The 20,965-nt window shown below is 40.3% G+C and overlaps 1 protein-coding gene across 1 annotated transcript; it reads left to right on the top strand.

Moving 5' to 3' along the window:
- Positions 1-8,243: 8,243 nt before the first annotated feature.
- NPVF (neuropeptide VF precursor) lies at positions 8,244-19,719 on the top strand (the record flags this gene model as incomplete). The annotated part of the gene is given in 4 exon segments (XM_082257798.1): positions 8,244-8,273; positions 8,276-8,395; positions 13,785-14,252; positions 19,453-19,719. Coding segments are annotated over 4 exon segments (666 nt in total). The 3' UTR covers positions 19,501-19,719.
- Positions 19,720-20,965: the final 1,246 nt, after the last annotated feature.

Below are 20,965 nucleotides of genomic sequence, written 5' to 3'. Positions count from 1 at the left end.
TAGCCCCACCTGCTGCCTACTGTGAATAAATAGCAGCACTTCCTGTTACTCAGTGCCCGTTTGTGTGGACTATCTCCCTGGATGTGCTGTATGCTCTGTGACTCTGTTGATCGTGTATGAACTTTTGTCTGAATTCTTGATTCCTCTTCAGCCTGCCGATTCCATACTTCATTGCCAGCTTCTGTATGACCTCTGCCTGCCTGACCATTTTCTGGATTTCGTTTGTATTTCGCTTTGCCCGATCTGTTGCCGGCCCGATCTCCCTGACTATGTCTTCGCCTGAATCCTCAGCACTCAAGCTCCACTTCGGACTCTACCTCACAGATACCTGACATAACAAACGGCCACAATGACAGTGGACCCTGCTGAGATGGTTAAGGCACTTACGCATCAGGGACAATTGATTGGAGCTCATGAACAGCATCGTTCTTCTCTTGACGCTAAGCTAGATTAACTTTGTGCTATGCTAAAGTCTTGTTTGCCTGGCTCCTCTGTATCTGTCCAGACTCCAGCTCTAATCCAACCCACCTCTTCTGTGCCACTCAAACTTCCCTTACCTGAAAAGTTTGGTGGTGATGCCGAGGACAGGACTGCAGAGGTTTTTTAAAACATTTGTTGTTTGCACTTCCGCAACAAGCCTGGGGCTTTCAGTCCTTTTTCTGCCAAAGTGACTTTTGTAATTTCATTGTTAAAGGGGGAAGCCCTGGCATGGGTCTCTCCTTATCTGGAACATAATGATCCTGTGCTGCAAGACGCTGATAGATTTCTGCCTTCTCTTCAGACTGTATTTGACAAGTTAGATAGAGCTTCTGCAGCTGAGTGCTTAATTTTGGACATACAGCAAGGTACCAGGACTGTGCCACAGTATGCTATTGAGTTCCGTACCCTGGCGGCTGAGACCAAATGGGACTCAAGGGCATTACGTGCAGCTTTCCGTAAAGGTCTTGCATATCGCATTAAGGACAAATTGGTCTATAAGGACTCCCCAGAAGATCTTGAAAAATTCATAGAGTTGTGTGTTCGTCTAGATCTCCGGTATCATGAAAGGTGCCAGGCAAGGGACTTAGAGCTCATAAGCTTGCTAGGCTGGTATATCGTTTGGACATTAACTTCCAAGCACCACCTCAGCCTGGACCTGAAATTTCTGTTGAGACCAATTCTCCTGTGGAGCCCATGGAAGTCAGCCGTCTCCACCTCACAGAGTCGGAGAGACAAAGGAGGTGTGCATTGGGCTTATGCTTGTACTGTGGACTTAGAGGACATTTGCTATCTGGTTTCTCAGCCCGTCCAGTAAAAGGCAGGGTCTAACCAGTGTCAGAGGAGCTGGGTTAAACCTTACAAGTACTTCCTCCAAAACCAAGGTTACTGTACCCACAATCTTCCACTTAGCCTCTAAACTTGTCTCCTGTGTGGCTTTTGTAATTTCGGGAGCTGCTGGCATATTCCTGGATTACACTTTTGCTAAAGAGAACAACGTCCCATTTGTTCCAAAGTCTAGACTCCTGAGCATTACCATCCTGAATAGACAGCTGTTGGGAGATGGCCTTGTAAAGTTTGAGACCACCATAATCACCCTTCAGGTAGGCGCACTCCATAAAGGGGAAATCACCCTTTCTCTTATTGATTCTCCACCTCTGCCTGTTATCCTTGGCTACCCATAGTTACAACAACACAACCCTTCCTTTGATTTGGTAAAGGGAGAGTTATTTGAACTGTTTATCTCGACCCACAATACTGGTTGTCTGTTGGCTTCCGCGGCCATCCCTCATACCTTGCTTCATGAATACCATGAATTTTCAGATGTGTTTTGCAAGAAAAGGGCAGAGGTTTTACCTCCACATCATGCTTTTGACTGTGCGATTAATCTGATCACTGTAGCACCTCTTCCCAAAGGAAGGACCTATCCCCTGTTACTGCCTGAACAAAAGTTCATGGAGGAATATGTCAAGGACAACTTGAAAAGAGGTTGTATCCGACACTCTTCTTCTCCAGTAGGGGCAGGTTTTTTCTTTGTCGACAAGAAGGATGGTGGTCTTCAAGTATGACTATCAAGGGTTAAATCAGATCACTGTAAAAGATTCCTACCAGTTGCCTCTTATTCTAGAATTATTTGATGTGCTTAAGGGAGCTGTTTTCTTCACTAAACTGGACCTCTGAGGGGCTTATAATCTGGTTCAAATTAGAGAAGGAGACAAGTGGAAGACAGCTTTCAACAACCCCAATGGACACTATGAGTATCTGGTTATGCCATTTGGACTCTGTAACGCCCCTGCTGTCTTTCAATGTTTCATGAATGACATTTTTCATGACTTCAGCAACAGTTTTGTGATAATCTACCTGGATAATATTTTAATTTTTTCCAAGACTCTCCTAGAGCACTGCTCACATGTAAGGCAAGTATTACAGTGACTGAGACAAAACTAACTTTATGCAAAGATTGAGAAGTGCAGTTTTCATCAAAACCACATATCTTTTGTTGGATACATCATAAATAGTGTCGGTTTCCAAATAGACCCACAGAAACTTTCTGCTATCTTGCAATAGCCCCAATCAACCATTTTGAAGGGACTCCAAAGCTTTCTAGGGTTCACAAATTACTACAGGCGCTTCATCAAGGGTTTTGCCTCCATAGCTGCCCCCCTTACTGCTATAACTAGGAAAGGCACCAATGACAAACTGTGGCCCTCAGAAGCAGAATCAGCTTTCCAGCTTTTAGAAAGTATGTTCAGCAAGGCTCCAATTCTTCAGCATTCAAACCCTGATCTCCAGTACATAGATGAGGTCGATGCCTCTCAGGTAGGAGCAGGTGCCGTGCTGTCCCAGAGACAACCTAAAACCGGTAAAATTCATCCAGTGGTTTTTTCTAAAAAAAAATTTCCGCAACGGAGATGAATTACGATGTTGGGAATCAAGAATTCCTGGCTATAAAACTAGCATTAACCGAATGGCGAACATCTTCTGGAAGGGGCTCTAAAGCCTTTTTCTATCCTGACTGACCATAAAAACCTGCTGTATCTTCAGACTGCTAAACATTTGAATTCATTTCAAGCTCGATGGGCTTTTCTTCTCCTATTTTAATTTTGTCCTTTCTTATGTCCCTGGGCAAAAGAACAGGAAGGCCGGTGCTCTTTCCAGACAGTTTGTTACTTCTGAAGAAGATCAACCTACAGAGCAGTAAATTATTCCACCTCAATCGTGTTCCTCAAGAGCTGAAGGTACCACCAGGTCGCTTGTTTGTAGCCCCCAGCCTCAGGAAACCTGTACTCCTTTGGGCACATGATGTAGTGTTATCTGGTCATCCTGGTGTCACAATCACTTTTAGGATCTTGCAGTGTCATGTTTGGTGGCCTCACATGAAAAGAGATGTTACAGACTATGTGGCTGCCTGTCCAACTTGCGCTGCTAATAAAATACCTCACACATTGCCTGCTGGGCTGTTACAACCGCTTCCTGCACCTTGCCAGCCTTGGACCCATTTAACTATGGACTTCATTACAGAGTTACCCAAATCCATTGGCATGACTGCTATATGGGTCATAGTGGATCTCTTTTTGAAGATGTCTCATATTGTACCTCTCTCTGTATTACCTACAGCAGAAGCTCTGTCTACCCTCTTCCTTTTCCATATTGTGAAACATCATGGTATACCTACTAATATCGTCTCAGACAGTGGATCTCAGTTCATTTCCCGATTTGTAAGAAACTGGGAGTAACGCTCTCACTCTCGACCTCACACCACCCGCAAACAGATGGTCAAACCGAATGCATGAACCAGACCCTTGAAACCTATCTTCGGCATTACATCAACTCGTTAAACTCCAATTGGTCTAATTATTTGCCTTTGGCTGAATTCGCCATTAACTCCCGTTGGCACAGTGCCCTTCATACCACGTCATTCTATGCAGCCCTAGGCTATCACCCTCAGACCTTTCCACTACTTCAGCCTTCTTCCGGTGTACCAGCAGCAGATCAACGGTTGGAAAATATTTTGCTAAACAGGAAAAAGATCCGCTTATTGCTACGGAAGTCAGCAGGCAGATATTAACTTTTCTTCAACAGACGAAGATGCCATATGCCTCCATATGCTGTGGGGGACAGAGTTTTGCTGTCTACCAAATACGTGAGACTGAAGCAACCCTCCACCAAATTGGGCAATCGATTTACTGGTCCTTATAGAATAATTGCTTGAGTCGGACCAGTCTCCTATCAGTTGAAATTGCCCTCCTCTCTCCAGATACACCCCGTGTTCTATATTTCTTCAGTCGTTACTCCAGAACTCAACAACTACCTCCTCCTGTTCTTGTTGATGGACAACATGAGTTTGTAGTTTCTAAGATTCTGGATTGTAGAAGGCAGGGTCGTGGCCTACAATATCTGGTTCATTGGAAAGGATATCTCATCACAGATCGTTCCTGGGTTCCAGCTAAAGATTTGCATGCCCCTGCTGTCATTTGAGACTTTCATGCCTCCTTTCCCACTAAGCCCTGCTAGGCCCCCAGAGGGGTCCATGTCATGTACCTAGGTGTCCTTGAATCGGGAGGTTCCAAGATTTTGCAGTCTGCAGCCTTGCCTGTTGTGCCACAGGGAAGCTCTGGAGTCTTTGCAGTGATTTTCCAGCCTGATGCATTGCTTTAGACTCACTAGCCCCACCTGCTGCCAGCTGTGAACAATGTATAATTTAACCAGCCCATAAATAGCAGCACTTCCTGTTACTCAGTGCCCATTTGTGTGGACTATCTCCCTGGGTGTGCTGTATGCTCTGTGACTCTGATGATCGTGTATGAACTTTTGCCTGAATTCTTGATTCCTATCCAGCCAGCCGATTCCGTACTTCATTGCCAGCTTGGGTATGACCTTTGCCTGCCTGACCATTCTCTGGATTTCATTTGTATACCGCTTTGCCCGATCTGTTGCCAGCCCAACCTCCCTAACTACGTCTTTGCCTGAATCCTCAGCACTCAAGCTAAACTTCAGACTCTACCTTACAGATACCTGACAGGTAGAGACTAAAACAAGAAGTAAAAAAATGAAATACACAGTTTATCGTTTAGAATATGCCTACTCCTTGGTCTGAGTTTGCCACCTGGACTCTTCTGATTTTACCATGTTTACCTTATACAATATTGTTGCTTATCTGCCATGTGTTACCTATTCACCTTATTGTGTATGACTATGTACTTTGATATACTCGTCATGCTGACACTCTCTTTGTAAACTTGGAAAACCTTAAGAAAATTCTAATAAAATCCTTGGAAAAGAAAAGAAGATATTATAACAGATAAAAACCCTTTTATCTGCATACAGCGGTGATCGAAAGTTTGGGCACCCCAGGTAAAAATTTGTATTAATGTGCATAAAGAAGCCAAGGAAAGATGGAAAAATCTCCAAAAGGCATCAAATTACAGATTAGACATTCTTATAATATGTCAACAAAAGTTAGATTTTATTTCCATCATTGACACTTTCAAAATTACAGAAAACAAAAAAATGGTGTCTGCAAAAGTTTGGGCACCCTGCAGAATTTATAGCATGCACTGCCCCCTTTGCAAGGCTGAGACCTGCCAGTGTCCTGGATTGTTCTCAATCACCATCTGGGAAGACCAGGTGATGTCAATCTCAAAGGTTTTAAATGCCCAGACTCATCTGACCTTGCCCCAACAATCAGCACCATGGGATCTTCTAAGCAGTTGCCTAGAAAACTGAAACTGAAAATAGTTGAAGCTCACAAAGCTGGAGAAGGCTATAAGAAGATAGCAAAGCATTTTCAGATGTCAATATCCTCTGTTCGGAATGTAATTAAGAAATGGCAGTCATCATGAACAGTGGAAGTTAAAGCAAGATCTGGAAGACCAAGAAAAATATTAGACAGAACAGCTCGCAGGATTGTGAGAAAAACAATTCAAAACCCACGTTTGACTGCACGATCCCTCCAGAAAGATCTGGCAGACACTGGAGTTGTGGTACACTATTCCACTATAAAGAGATACTTGCACAAATATGGTCTTCATGGAAGAGTCATCAGAAAAAAACCTCTTCTACGTCCTCACCACAAAAATCAGCGTTTGAACTTTGCAAATTAACATATAGACAAACCTGATGCATTTTGGAAACAAGTTCTGTGGACCGATGAGGTTAAAATTGAACTTTTTGGCCGGAATGAGCAAAGGTACGTTTGGAGAAGAAGGGGCACAGAATGTTTAATGAAAAGAACCTCTGTCCAACTGTTAAGCATGGGGGTGGATCAATCATGCTTTGGGGTTGTATTGCAGCCAGTGGCACAGGGAACATCTCACGAGTAGAAGGAAAAATGGATTCAATAAAATTTCAGCAAATTTTGGATGGTAACTTGATGCCATCTGTGAAAAAGCAGAAGTTAAAGAGAGGATGGCTTCTACAAATGGATAATGATCCTAAACACACCTCGAAATCCACGCGGGATTACATCAAGAGGCGTAAACTGAAGGTTTTGCCATGGCCTTCACAATCTCCTGACCTCAACAGAATTGAAAATCTATGGATAGACCTTAAAAGAGCAGTGCGTGACAGACAGCCCAGAAATCTCAAAGAACTGGAAGACTTTTGTAAGGAAGAATGGGCAAAGATACCTCAATCAAGAATTGAAAGACTCTTGGCTGACTACAAAAAGCGTTTACAAGCTGTGATACTTGCCAAAGGGGGCAGTACAAGATATTAACTCTGCAGGGTGCCCAAACTTTTGCAGATGCCATTTTTTTGTTTTCTGTTATTTTGAAAGTGTAAATGATGGAAATAAAATCTAACTTTTGTTGACATATTATAAGAATGTCTAATCTGTAATTTGATGCCTTTTGGAGATTTTTCCATCTTTCCTTGGCTTCTTTATGCACATTAATACAAATTTCTACCTGGGGTGCCCAAACTTTCGATAACCACTGTAATACTCAAAAGAAGAAATGTTTGAGCTCCAAACTAGTCTTTTAATTATTTTTAGTTAGCCACTAATAGGTATTATGTGGCAACATTTTTCCCTTATCTATCTCTGTATTCTCTGTAGAAAAATATTCAGATTCCAATGATACTACCAGCCACTACATGGAAGACAATTATTCATCTCTTCAAGAAAGCCTATTTCTCCTCTACCTAATAACTGAACATTTCTTTCTTCAACTCATCCCCAAACATTTGTTATCTTTTGTCAAAAGATCAATATATATCGAATAGCCTAGAAACAAAATTAAATACAATGTAGAAATGTAAAAATAACTTTCCATTTTGACCACAGTTGTGCATTAAATAAAATACATAGCTACACTTATATAAGGTGAAGGCACATGATCCCTGTAGTGCCCTGCTTTGAATTGTGTGCATAGGCTCTGGCAAAAATTTCAAGGTAGTACAAGAATTACTAAAGTTATAGAAAAAGTGCAATTAGTAGCAATATTTAGGGGTCACAGCAGCAACAAAACTATAATATATTTGTGAAAATGATGTTTTCTTTAGTGGAGCCTTTTGCAACAAGTGATAACAGGCTTCCAGAAGATCATATCATTTTGGTGGATAACCTCTTCATCAAAATTAAATTTTTCCCAGAAATTGTAATACTTTTGTGATAACCATGCCTGACATCACCTATGGAAAAAAACTTGTGTATTAACCCTTGAAAATCAGTTTTTCAGAATTAGTAACATGTTTCTCATGGCCTTACATACACAGAGTAGAGCAGGCTGAGCTCCTAAAATTAGACACTTATGAGTACCAGCAATGGCCTGAAGTACGTAATTATAATACTGCTGCCTTTGTATCATTTATTATTTCATCACATCATAAATATGTGGCTTCTATTCTTTACCTTCTTGTTCCACATTCATAGCCAAATATGTCTGTTTGAGGAATGATCTGCATGCATAATCTAGCTTTAATTAAAATTATCTTTATGCTAATCAAATACAATATGAATAAAAGAAATTCACTAACTTATATTAGCACAATTAAAATGTGGACTATGTACTGACTGAACATTTTTGTTGTATCCCTTAATTGCTATGCCCTCCAAAGAGTCATAATTAATTAGGTTTCAACAATTCTATTTCCTTAGGTCAATTTGTTTGTAAGCTCTACACAAACAAATTCTTCTAATTCTTTATGATCTAATTTCATATTAATTAAGATGGAGATGGTCTAAGAATGTCCATGTTTGCAGGTGCTCTTTGTTCAAACCCTATATAAGGAAGAAGACTCAGCAGCAACCTCTCCAAATGAGTTGAATGCACTTGAAAAAAGGCACATTGACTATAAAAAAAACATTATGCTTTTCCCGCTGTGCACCTTCCTCACTCTTTTAGCCTTTTCCACCTGCTTTGATGAGAATAAAGCAACTAATCTAGAAAGTCAAGAGACATATGATGACTTGTTTGAGGTAAGTCTGTTTTGTGAGTATATTTTATGTATAGCTACATACATGTGGTTGGGTGTCTTGTATCATATAGCGAAACTGTGTTGCCTTGGGGGTCACTGTATTTTTGCCACTTGACTTAATAATTATTGCAGTATGGATTCCTGGGGAGTTCCATACAGAAAAAAAGATTAAATTGGAACTATGGGCAAAAGAACAAATAACAGGGTCCTCTGATTCCTCCTGTGTTAAATTGTGTTGTAATCGTACTTTCTGCCCTAACGCTGTAATGCGCTGCACAAATTTTTGGCGCTATATAAATCCTGTATAACAATAATACCATATATGATACAATCTGCCGCTAGAATAAATACAGCAGTTCTATGCTGTTACTTTTTTTATGACCTGTTGATTCTGGGAGGAGATCTATATTTTCCACTTCCTTTAAAACACTGAATACAAGATTTGACTTGCAGTACAATCGCACAGCAGTGTTGTCACTGTTTTGACAGGGTAGTCTTGGTTGGGCATGTAGTTTTAAATGGACTTTAAATAATCAACAAACGACTAAAGCCCAGTTAACACTTTGTAAGGAGTTAGAAGATCACGTTTTGGAAAAAAGGTTTAAAACCATATGTATATGAATGCCCATTGTAAGTACCCATGTCAGTGTTATTTGATTTGTCTCAACACCTGTAAATTTCACTTTTTCTGGACAGGCTGGTTTGCAGGTAAAGATGAATAAAATATAAATAAATGTATTTGAAATAAAAACAGGAATTAATATACTGGATACTATCATTACATGTATTTACAACATACAATTAATAGAGTACAATGTTTTTCTCTATGGTTGCCCTTTGGAAGACAAGTTTGGAATTTCCTTAAAAACTCCTAAGTCACCCTCCCTAGACTCCTAAAATACCCCAAACTGAGTCATCCACACACAGGTGTTTAACTCCTCCAATGGTAGCAGCCTCCAATGTTTACAGTCCGGCTCGTAAAAATCTAGTGCCAGGCTGCAGCACCGGTGCTCTAACATCCCATAGGCTTGAATAGGACATATCCAGGAGCATCACGCCTCATTCAAGTTTGTGGAACGTTAGTGTGTAGTTAAAGGCAGCCTGGAGGAGGTAGGCATCTGCAGAGGTTTTGTTTCAGTTTATTGTAGTTTAGGAGACTAGGTATGGAGGAGGGGCTGAGGGGTTCTACATAGAATTTCCATAGAATCCTAAATATGTCCTTTAACAAGACTGAACTTATCTGTGCATGTGTAATCCAGTGTTGAGAACATTTTTAGCTAGGGACAATCGATAACTTGAGTAATCCTGGTGAACCTGCAGTCTTTTCAATGGAGCCGGTTCACATACTATGTGTGGGCCGCCACATCGCATTTTTAAAAAGAATCTGGTAAGATTTTGAGCCCGGTTCAGGTGCAATTTTCATTCGCACCTAAATTGCACCCGAATCACTGAACAAAGTTGTACCAGAGGGGGTTTAATTCTGCTGTCAAAATTTGACCGCACATATGTGAACCCCCGGTTCTTCATAATTGTAAAGTCACATGACACTAAAAATAGGTATCGGTAATTGGTATCAGCCAGTACTTAAGAAAAGGTATCGGTACTCGTACTCGGTCCTTAAAAAACTGGTATCAGTTTAACCCTATCCAAAAGGGAACTTGCTGGTATGGAGATATCAAAATTTCACTGATTCCTATTGACTTTCAATATTAAAATAGGGACCTCGGCTAATTTACGTATTGTCAAAAAAATCTATGATATTAAAAACATTATGTTTAAAGATTTTAAAATCTGTACTTTTAGAAGCTGTTTTAGACTCAAGTTCTGAGCTATAGTAAATTTGTAAACCAGTACACAGTGCTTGCCAAATAGTGGTCTATTCTAAAGTGAAAGATTTCAGTGCTTTCTGGTTTTGTCAAAATTTTCCTGACTTTTTCTGCCTCTAGCACATATCAATTGACCAGTAAGGCAGCTCATCATTATGATGGGGCAGGAGGAATGTGTGTGGGAAGGAGTGAACAGTTAAACTTTATTTAGTTTACAGCAGTAAGAAACAATTTGGATTCTTTGCAATAGGGTATTGCATTTTGTACCTTGCTCTTTACCCTAAAATAAATGTAAAGAGTGTCTGTATACGTTTTCTTCTGTAGAGTGTATATGTATGTAGCTATTATATTGAGAACTAATAAACACGGTTTTAATTTTTTTTTTTCATAGGGTAAATATGAATATTGCATGTGCATATTAATTACTTAATTATTTTTAAAATGTTTATGTTTGCATTTTCAAATTTAAAAAAAAGAAAAGAACATAAAATAATGAAATCTGACAGCAGTTTGTGTTATAGTATAGTATAGTATAGTATATAGTAATATAAATTTTCAACATTCTATACACACAATAACACACTTGCTCACTCACTCATTGCTCTCCTCCTCCATCCAACTTTATAAAGAAAGGGGGTATTTAAGGGGCATTCTTGTTAATATTCATAAAAATGTGGGAAACAGTACAGCAATATACTGATCTTCATAACTAGTTTGTTTAGGTACATCAGGTAGACTGGCAGGTGGGGTAATATATTATCTATCTGTGGTTGTCGGCGTTTATAAAACTTTTGAGGGCATGCTCTACTGATAAATAGTTTTAGGTAGCAAATCCAATATAATTTCAACCATCTGACTAATGCCAGCTGGACTGGAATTTTTCCATTGTAGTAGCATATCCTTCCCAGCATAAAGAAATCATACAAATCATGGTTTGTTAGAAGTGGAGGATATACGTAAGCCAGTCAACCGCAGCAAGTTTATGGGCAGGTCAGGGTGACAGGGTGGTTGTCACATCCTCCATGTTTTCCCTCCTCATTGGGTGCCAAGTGCGAGTCACATGAGAGGCCTACCCCAGCATGAGGTTTTCTGGGCTACGCTAGACACCTGTAACTGGATCACTTTACTACACATGGGGTACCTTTACTGTTCTGCTGTTTTCATTAATGCCCTGGGAAAAGGCTAAGGCTGTTGTGTCGTGGGGGAATACTTGACCTTAAGGCGGGCCTCTCCTGTTAGAGACGAAAGTACACCTGCACTGTAACTATTCTGCACTTAATGTGTTTGTTACCCCAGCATTTCATATTCCAGATATATGTCTGCTGTACCATGAACTTGTATGAAAAAGTATCCTGTTCTCTTTGTATTGCTTCCTTTGTGTGAAATCCCTGGTATTCCTGCCAGTCCTTCTGCATTCCTATTAAAAACTGACCACACTAAGCAGGAGAGCACATCATGGTCAGTTTTCTAGCTATGCTGAGAACTCAGCCTGCTCTCCTCCAATGATCAGACTTGTCCTGACATCCCCCCACTGCACAGCCATTCACTAGAAAGTTCAGTGTGCGGTTGCTTCTCCTCCCCCCAACTCTTACGTAGCTATTCACAAATGTTTTACCTTTTATTTAAATTTTAAACTGAATGGGTTGTTTTACAAGCCGATCATTTACAATTACTTTAATTCTCGGGTCCCCATGACAATGTACACCTTCTCTGAAACTTGCATTTAGGAGGGACATACTGAGCCTTATCCACATCCCATGTCACCACTACCTCACTCCCAGTAATGGTATGGGGGTTCCACGTGCACATTGCGCAGACTTCATGCAAGCACTTGACTTTACTTAACCCTTCCGTACCTGGGTATAGGCTGGGGACCTCTGCGGAATGAATCTGCTCCAGCTGCTGTGGTAAACGGACCACTCGTGGAGAGAGCGCCGACAACAACTTCCACCTGCAACAGGCTATTCCACCTATCTCAGGCACATGTTTAACGACAGGCTGCTTGTTCAACATCTGTTACCCTACTCCATCTGCTTCTATTCCACACTGTATTAACTCTTCCAGAGCTGTTTTCATACCCTAAGTACCATAGTGACCCAAATCATTGGATGGTGCCAGTTACTTGCCTTACCCTCCTTTACTAACTTCAGACCAGGTTGGAACAAGGTTTCAAAAGCTTTTACTTGGAAAGGTGCAAAATGAACACCTCAAAGTCAAACATGCAAGAGCAGGATTTTCTCTGTCCCTACTCCATCAGTGGCATAGTCCATGCTTTGGCAAAATCCAGCACCTGGTATCTTCAGGCCTAACCCCAAGTTCTGAAGACAGTACATCCGGGTAGTAGTGAGCAACATTCTCTCTCTCTATAATCCCAACTCTCCGCTCTCAGGTCTATTACGGGCCCTGAACCTCTGGGCCTCTCAGCTCCAGACAGACCACTTTCCCTCTTTTATAACATGGGATCAGTGAATTCCGTCCCAGAGAAAAACCCGCCAAAGGCCAAAGAATGGGGAAAACATTCATTCCTAATCTCCTGGCTGGGACAGCACCTAACTGGCTATTTTTAACCCATTTGCAAGTTTTTTGTTGGTGTTTTGGGACCCGGAAAGGAAACTTTGAAGAATAGAAGATGGTGAGTAAAGTATAGGATAGTGTGTGAACAGGTTCAAAAAAGATGGAAAACACTAGATTGAGATTCAATCTCAATCTGATTGGGAGCAGGGTTTGTTTTGCTGGAATGTAATGAAAATGATGAATACTTTTAAAGTGAATACATTTTCTCACAGTAATAATAACTTCTGTGATCCAGACTATTTTCAGATCACCCCACAAATTCAAATCCAATTAGAGAATTGTGTCCATTTGCAGTGTCAAATTTTTGTTTTTGTTTTTATACATAAGATTTTCCAGTAAGGAGAGAAATAACTGCTTGTTACAAATTTTGAATTGTACAAAAGTGCATGGTACAAACAAAGATGTCTGAAAAACTATTTATTAGCAAGTGGAAAATTGTTTTCGAGTTGGTGGAAAGAAAGGAAGCCCCCTTGATGTATAAATGGAAATTGTTTGTAATACCTCATTAGATAACCATTTGGAATCCCAATGACCAATTCGTTCTTGTAATCTTGAGTTGTTCCAAAGGTGGAATCTGTGAATGAAGCTAGATCCCTTGTGTATGAGAAGCATCTTCAGCTCTGAACCAAATCAGTATGAAAAAATAACCAAGGGTGAAAATGTATTCCATTTCTTAAGTGGACTGCAATCTAAACATTTAGTCTGACAGCCAAACATCACTAATACCAGAACCATTAAGGCAGAGGGATTCCTCAGGGTGTAGTCAGTCATATACATACGGAAAAATGTAGAACTGTAACTAAAGTACCACATCAAAATACTACAAATCCAAAATTAATTTTACTTCAAACATTGAATTGGTACAAAAGTCAACATGTTTAGAAGTCACACAACACCCTTTTCAGAGCTTGTAGGGATATAGAACCACTCTATCATACAGTATTCAGTTGATTTGATTAAATATAATTTTCTTTTTTATTATCTTTACAGTCCAAAGAAGATTTCCAGAATGAGAGGAATGATAATTCTGATGAGTATCGGTACTGGGGATCCAACAGCATAGATTACATTAACAGATACAACAGCCTGTCCATGCAGCCTGAGAACGAATTTCTCCAGGAACGAAGCCTTAAACCTGCTGCAAATCTGCCTCTGAGATTTGGAAGAACATCCGATGACAAAATAGCCAAAAGCATTCCCAGTTTTGATAAAATAGCCAAAAGCATTCCCAATCTACCTCAACGTTTTGGGCGTTACTTGTCTGGCAAGACCAATGTCCAGTCAGTGGCTAATTTACCGCAGAGGTTCGGAAGATCACAATATAGCAACCATTTTGTTCACTCGCTTGCCACATTACCACTGCAACTTGGAAGAACAGCGCATTCTGATAGACTTCAATACGAAATGAATTCCCATCCTCTAGAATTTAAAAACCCTGAAGAAGACAGTGACAGGAAGGTCATGACAATGTAAAATGCTGTTATTTTGTTATGCAAAGTTGATATCTAGGCAAGCTAGGTTTCATTCCCAGGCCCCAGGTGCATGGGGGGCCCCATGATAAATTTGTATTTGTATAGGCTGTCAGGCAATGTGACAGCAGCATCACTCACTACTCCTGTCAGCAGGTAGGAGAAGCACAGCAGCCCTGTCAGTCTTGAAAAGTCCAGCCAGGCAGGGGAAGGCAGCTGCTATTTTTTGTAGTATTCAAGAACAGCCTCAAGAGCTGTCTTTTAACACTAATCTGCAGAGCTGGAGTGGGCAATAATGGGCAGGGCTGTGCATTGGGAAAGCTCCTTCCTAAATTCTGATCTGCCCTGTCTCCCCTGCATGCAATACTGAGTACACAGGAACAGGTGCCAAATGCTGGTCAGCCGGGTACAGAAAGCTGTGGTTTTTAAAAAAGCTATGTATGTATGTAAGTGTGTATGTATGTGTGTGAGTTTATCTATGTGAGTGTGTATGTATGTGTGTGAGTTTATGTATGTACTGTATGTATGTGAGTGTGTATGTACGTGTGTAAGTTTATGTATGTACTGTATGTATGTGAGTGTGTATGTATGTGTGTGAGTTTATGTATGTACTGTATGTGTGTGAGTTTATGTATGTACTGAATGTATGTGAGTGTGTATGTACAGTATGTGTGTGAGTTTATATATGTATGCCTATGCATACATATATTTATATGTATGTGTGTGAATTTACAGTATGCATGTCTTTACATTACTGTTAGGCCTTGTTCACACAGGAATACTAAGGGCTCTTTCACACGGGCGTTCCTTTTTTTTGCCCGATCAGGTCCTTTTTTTTTTTTTTGTAACGGACACGGATGACACTTGTGTCATCCGGTCCGTATGTCCGTTTTTCATCCCATCCGTTTGCGGATGAAAAACTGACATAATGCATGTCTATGTAAATACGGATGTCTGCGGATGACACCACTGACATCCGTTTTTGCTTCCGTTCTGTTTTTTGAAAGGAAGAAAAAATAGGGTTCTCCTCCGTTCAAAAAAACTGAACTGAACTGAACTGACAAAAAACAGATGTCAGAGGATGATCATCCGATGACATCCGTATTTACATAGAGATACATTATGTCCGTTTTTCATCGAAAAAACGGATGGGATGAAAAACGGACATACGGAACGCCTGTGTGAAAGAGCCCTTAAGCATACACCATTGTGAGGGTCGTGTTTGCAGGCATGGGATGCACAGGTGTTTTTCATTCATCCTCATGCAGGCAGTCACATTCATGTCAGTTAGGACACCGCAGCTGCATGTACAGGGCCAATGTTGCCAATTTGACATCCATGTGGGTGTGGGTCCCCAAACACAGACAGTGTGGATTCGTGCACCCATACCCATACGGATGTCAAATTTGGAGCAGCGGCTGAGTCTGTGCAGCCACTGCATTCTAACTGACATGAATAGGGACTGCCTGCATGAGGATGAACTGAACATCTGTGCACCCTCATGCTTGGACAGGCAAAATTGGCCCTCAAATGGGTGTACGCTTAAGAATGCTTGTGTGAACAAGGCCTAATGGTAACATACAGATATACATAAATAAAGGCCACTGACAGTCGGCTGGGAGAGACATTTATGACAGGGGCGAAGTGCATACAGGGAGGGGAATAGTGTAAAAAAGGAGTGGAAGGAGTGTGTACATGGGGAAAAAGGGACAGTGTGCACAAGGGGGCAGTGTGTAGAGGGGGCAGGAAAGTGTGTACAGGGGGGGAATTTAATTTGGAATAATTTCTTGGTTGTTTTTATTTTTTGTTTCTAATCAGACTAAAAAGTCACCCACAATATTTAGTGTAATTTAGCCACACCCACATATGGTGTGGTACACGTTGTGAGCTGCTGGTCGCCATCTCCCTGGGAGGGGCCCTGTGCATAATTTTGCCCAGGGGGCCATGATGCTTTTAAGAGGGCCCTGTTCATTCCAAACAGATTATTAGAATTAACATCTACTCTGACAAAAATGTATTTTTAATTTACAACAGATGACCTCTACCACAAAGCATTAGTTTACATGTAACATATCCTGTGAAAACATATTACAGAGGGATTCCATCTCCACAGGATACAGGATACAGAGACAGCAATACTGCTGTTTTCCATTCTATTTTCTTAGAGGAAACATGACAGGATAGGGGGAATTAGCTTATAGTACAAGAATGGCAAACATTTTGTTCTTCAAGTTTACGTGCAGCGCTTACACAAGTAGAGCCTTTAATAAACCTAAGCTAGTTTCCACTCCCCACATCATTTCATTTTCCTATCAGTAGCACTGGTCTTCCTTCATGTTAAAAAAAAAAAAACACTAAGTGGCTGTCTCACCTTAAGAGGTATCATGGGACTTCATATGATTCTCACTGCTTCTGTGTTTCAAGGTTAGCAGCTAGTGGGTGCCAAGAGCTGCAGATAGGTTATAGTAATAACCATCAGTCTATTCTTTTTTCGGATTGGGGTAGCTCAGTGAAGGTCCTCTTATTTATTACTGAATATGTCCATATCTGAGACTTTACTAATAAATGAAAGTATAGCATGTGGATTAGGTTTTATGGGTAAATTAATCATATATTAGATAAAAAAATAAAATGTAAATATATGCTTTTACGGGATTTCTGAACAGATAACACAACTAATATTTTTAATTATTTGGGGACTGCAGATTGAGGAAAATTGTGAATTGAGAAAACAACATTTTGTTTAAAATAAAGGACAACACTACTAACTGGAACCCTAGTCATACTCTTGTAACTATGCAGTGCATGTAACATTGATATAAAATAAGAGAGTACTCTCTAGAAATGTAGTTACCGTTGGTGGCAGAGACATTGTGACTTATGATCTTGGACAGGTTCTGTACCAAACCCATTATGGACTTCTCTGTAGGTCTAAATAGGTTTTAGTTTTAGGGGTTTATAGTGTAGACATTATGGTTTTTCTTGGGTTCCTTATCTCTGTAGATTTTAAATGGACATGCCTGGAATGGTATGTTGCAGGATAACTTCAGGGACTTTTTCCCACAGTGTTTGCAATTTTCCTTACTGATGTGCATTCTGTCCCCAGGTTGAAAGGTAGAGTCTGTTGCTTCCAACTCTCCTCTCTCCACCCATGACTAGTCTTAAACAAACTGTTTGACTTCAGACAGGCATAGTTTCCATTGCCAAATCTAGTTCAAATCAATGTTAAGGTGTGTTCAAGTATTTCTGTGGGCCTCACATGATTATGGCCAAACATAACATAGTAATGTGAGTTGCCTCACCTGTCAAGGAATATACTGCATGGTTGTATTTCAAGAACACTTTGACAAAGTCATGGGTTTATTTCCTTCATTTCTCATGACTTATGCCTCTCAGCAGTTGTATCATGATCTAACTGAGCAGCACACATAACCATTGCCTTGTGGGAGGCATGGAGTAGGTTGAGACTTCTTAATTGCTAGTGAATGGCAGCAATCTTTAAAGGACTTTCAAATCATAATCCCTGATCTGATCTATCTTCTGCAGACAACCACAAGTAATGGAGAAGTGCTTTCCCACTATCTGGGCAGCAGTCTTAGCAGTGTGGTCAGTGACCAGCACTGTCACTGAAAATTTGGTAAAGTGGTCCATCATGACTAGAATGTGACGTTATCCATCTTTTCACATTTTGAGTGTATGAACGTCTATGTCCAGTACTTCCAGTGGGACAGGTGTGTCCCAAGTTTGAGGTGGAGTTTGGGCTGCTGCACCCTTAGACACTGAACAAACTACACAGTGTCAGTCTTGTTTAACCAACTGGAACAAATCTACACAAATGGCTTTTCTCTTGGACCAGCTGAATGTTTTGTGACCTCAACAGTGTCCCACTTCCATGTGAATTCTCACCATCAGAGAGAGGGCCCAGGCCTTTGAGAGTATGATCTGCCAGTTTACTAATGAGTCATGAAGGAACATTATTTTACAGCACAGTATAACATCCATCAGTCCTTGAAACACAATAATAGATGGTAGAATAATTCTTTAATTCAGAAAACATCAGTGTTCATCCACTATTTTGTTTCAAGGACTGTTAGCATTAAGCTGTATCTACAACCAGTTATATTATGGACAAATGTGGACCCCCCTAGAGCAATATTATATATGTTTTGATTATACCATTCATCGGGTCGAGAAGGTACCCAGTAGCTTCAATCCTTCTCTGGTACCAAGCCACTGCTACAACTGTATTGCCTCTATTAATGGGTACAACTACTGGATCCTTTCTCTGTGGCTTTTCAATTGCTCCTCAGAGGAGTATTCCTGTCTGTGCTTCAATAGAAATAACTCTGGCATGAGCTGTGCTATCCCTTCTGTCAAATTCCGGATAGCCAACTCCCATGGATCCGTCTTTTCAGTTACAGTTTGGGTCTATCAATTTCCCACTTACAACAGTCAGGGGTAGGCCAGAGCCTGTGAATCTCTGCTCTTGACATGCTATGGCTGCTTCTAACTGTTTGTGGAGCTTAAAATGATGGTAGTTTCTGTCTTCTGTGGCATAGTCAGGATAACATGTGACTGCTTAATATATTCTATATAAGCAAAGCTTACATAGAAGAACGCTAACCTCTACTTTCACTTATCCCCATAAACAGTGTCCCCCTCCCTTATGTCCAGGATAGCTCTGGTAACACAGGTGAACAGTTGAAAGGATCCAATGCCTGGGGACAATTTCTCCCCCACTAGAACAATTGGGGAGTTTTGTGATTTGAAGTTTAAGGGGCCTGCATCTTTATCTGAGCATAGTGAGTAAATGGGTACTTTGCATGAGTAACTTGTAATATGCAGGAGCAGTGTTGATTAAACACTATGATATGGTTTCCAGCAGAAGGCAGATAGTAATATCTGCCCTCCATTATTAATAAGTCCTGAATGATGAACTGTTCTAGCTATAGTCAATGCTGAGCATTAATTGGGTGTGTAAGCGATCAGGTACAAAAGAAAATAAACATATGCGAAATACATTTTGCCTCTAGGATCAATCAAAAAAATCTTGTAGATATCAAAAGATATTGCATATATTAAAATTATTTTTTATTTCAACCTAATTTTGCTAGTATTTTTAGTATTAATATGGATAAAATAATGCACTGTCAGTGTTCTAATACCTTTTTTTCCTTTTTTAATTGTAGAAAAGACAAGCAATGACCTTTGAATACGAACGGAGTCTCCAGATGTAGCAACTAGTGAATCACCCACAAAACCCATCATCTAACCAACACTATATTCCAGATAGCCAGATATGCACTCTTTGCACATGGTGGTGAAATCAGCTTCACGCTAATGTATGACCCACTTTGAAATCGAAAGAAAAGTGATGAAAATGCAAAGGAAAGAAATGCATCAGAAAACTGTGATAAAAACAATTATTTAGTTATGTAAAGTACAACAAAACTACATTATTATATTGTAAATAAAAATAATAGAAATAAAATAAAATGCATTGTCAAATGTATTTATTTTTCACACTCTCTTCTCCACCCAGAAGTCAGTTGGTCAAAATAATCACATCTGCTGGAAGACTCCATATAGTACAAAAACGGGAGATGTAAGACAATTGGGCACCAGTCACTTTGGAATAAAGATGGATTTGATAATTGATCAAAATTGCCAGATTGAGAGTTCAAGGCTACAGATACATTTCCATACAAAGACCCTAAACATGTGATCACTTGTTTTTTGAGCAGCAAAAAATATGTGTCAGCTAAAAGCAAATATGTTCTTTGCCAATAGAGGGCACAGCAACAGGTCCATTTTAATGCCTACCTCCCCAGCAGCACATTCTCACTTCTCCCCACTAGTGATGTCGCGAACCGAAAATTCGCCGTTCGCGAACGGCGAACGCGAACATCGGCAAATGTTCGCGAACCGGCGAACCGGGCGAACCGCCATAGACTTCAATAGGCAGGTGAATTTTAAAACACACAGGGACTCTTTCTGGCCACAATAGTGATGGAAAAGTTGTTTCAAGGGGACTAACACCTGGACTGTGGCATGCCGGAGAGGGATCACGCAAAAAAAAGTTCTTAAAAATTATAATTTTTTGATAGAGAGCCAATTATTGGAAAAATTAAAAAAAAATAAAAATAAAAAATTTCTTTGGATTTAGCATCTGGGGGGTCTAAAAAGTGTACCTGTCAAGTTTCAGCTCTGTAGCATGTCCAGAACCCCTAAAAAACAGCATTTTTCTTATATTTTCAGGAATACGGCTTCTCTGCGGCTGGCTTTTTCTCTTGCAGGCATTTAGCGGGCATTTTTTTAGGCAGGCATGTCATTTTTTGTATTTAGTGTCTGGAGGGTCTAAAACGTGTACCTGTCAAGTTTCAGCTCTGTAGCATGTCCAGAACCCCTAAAAAACAGCATTTTTCTTATATTTTCAGGAATATGGCTTCTCTGCGGCTGGCTTTTTTTCTTGCAGGCATTTAGCGGGCATTTTTTTAGGCAGGCATGTCATTTTTTGTATTCAGTGTCTGGGGGGTCTAAAAAGTGTACCTGTCAAGTTTCAGCTCTGTAGCATGTCCAGAACCCCTAAAAAACAGCATTTTTCTTATATTTTCAGGAATACGGCTTCTCTGCGGCTGGCTTTTTTTCTTGCAGGCATTTAGCGGGCATTTTTTTAGGCAGGCATGTCATTTTTTATATTCA

This window comes from Pelophylax lessonae (genome assembly GCF_965119305.1).
Source record: "Pelophylax lessonae genome assembly, chromosome: 5".
NCBI classification, from domain to species: Eukaryota; Metazoa; Chordata; class Amphibia; order Anura; family Ranidae; genus Pelophylax; species Pelophylax lessonae.
The sequence above is the reverse complement of the archived record's forward strand: the minus strand, read 5'-3'. Positions and strand labels throughout refer to the sequence as shown.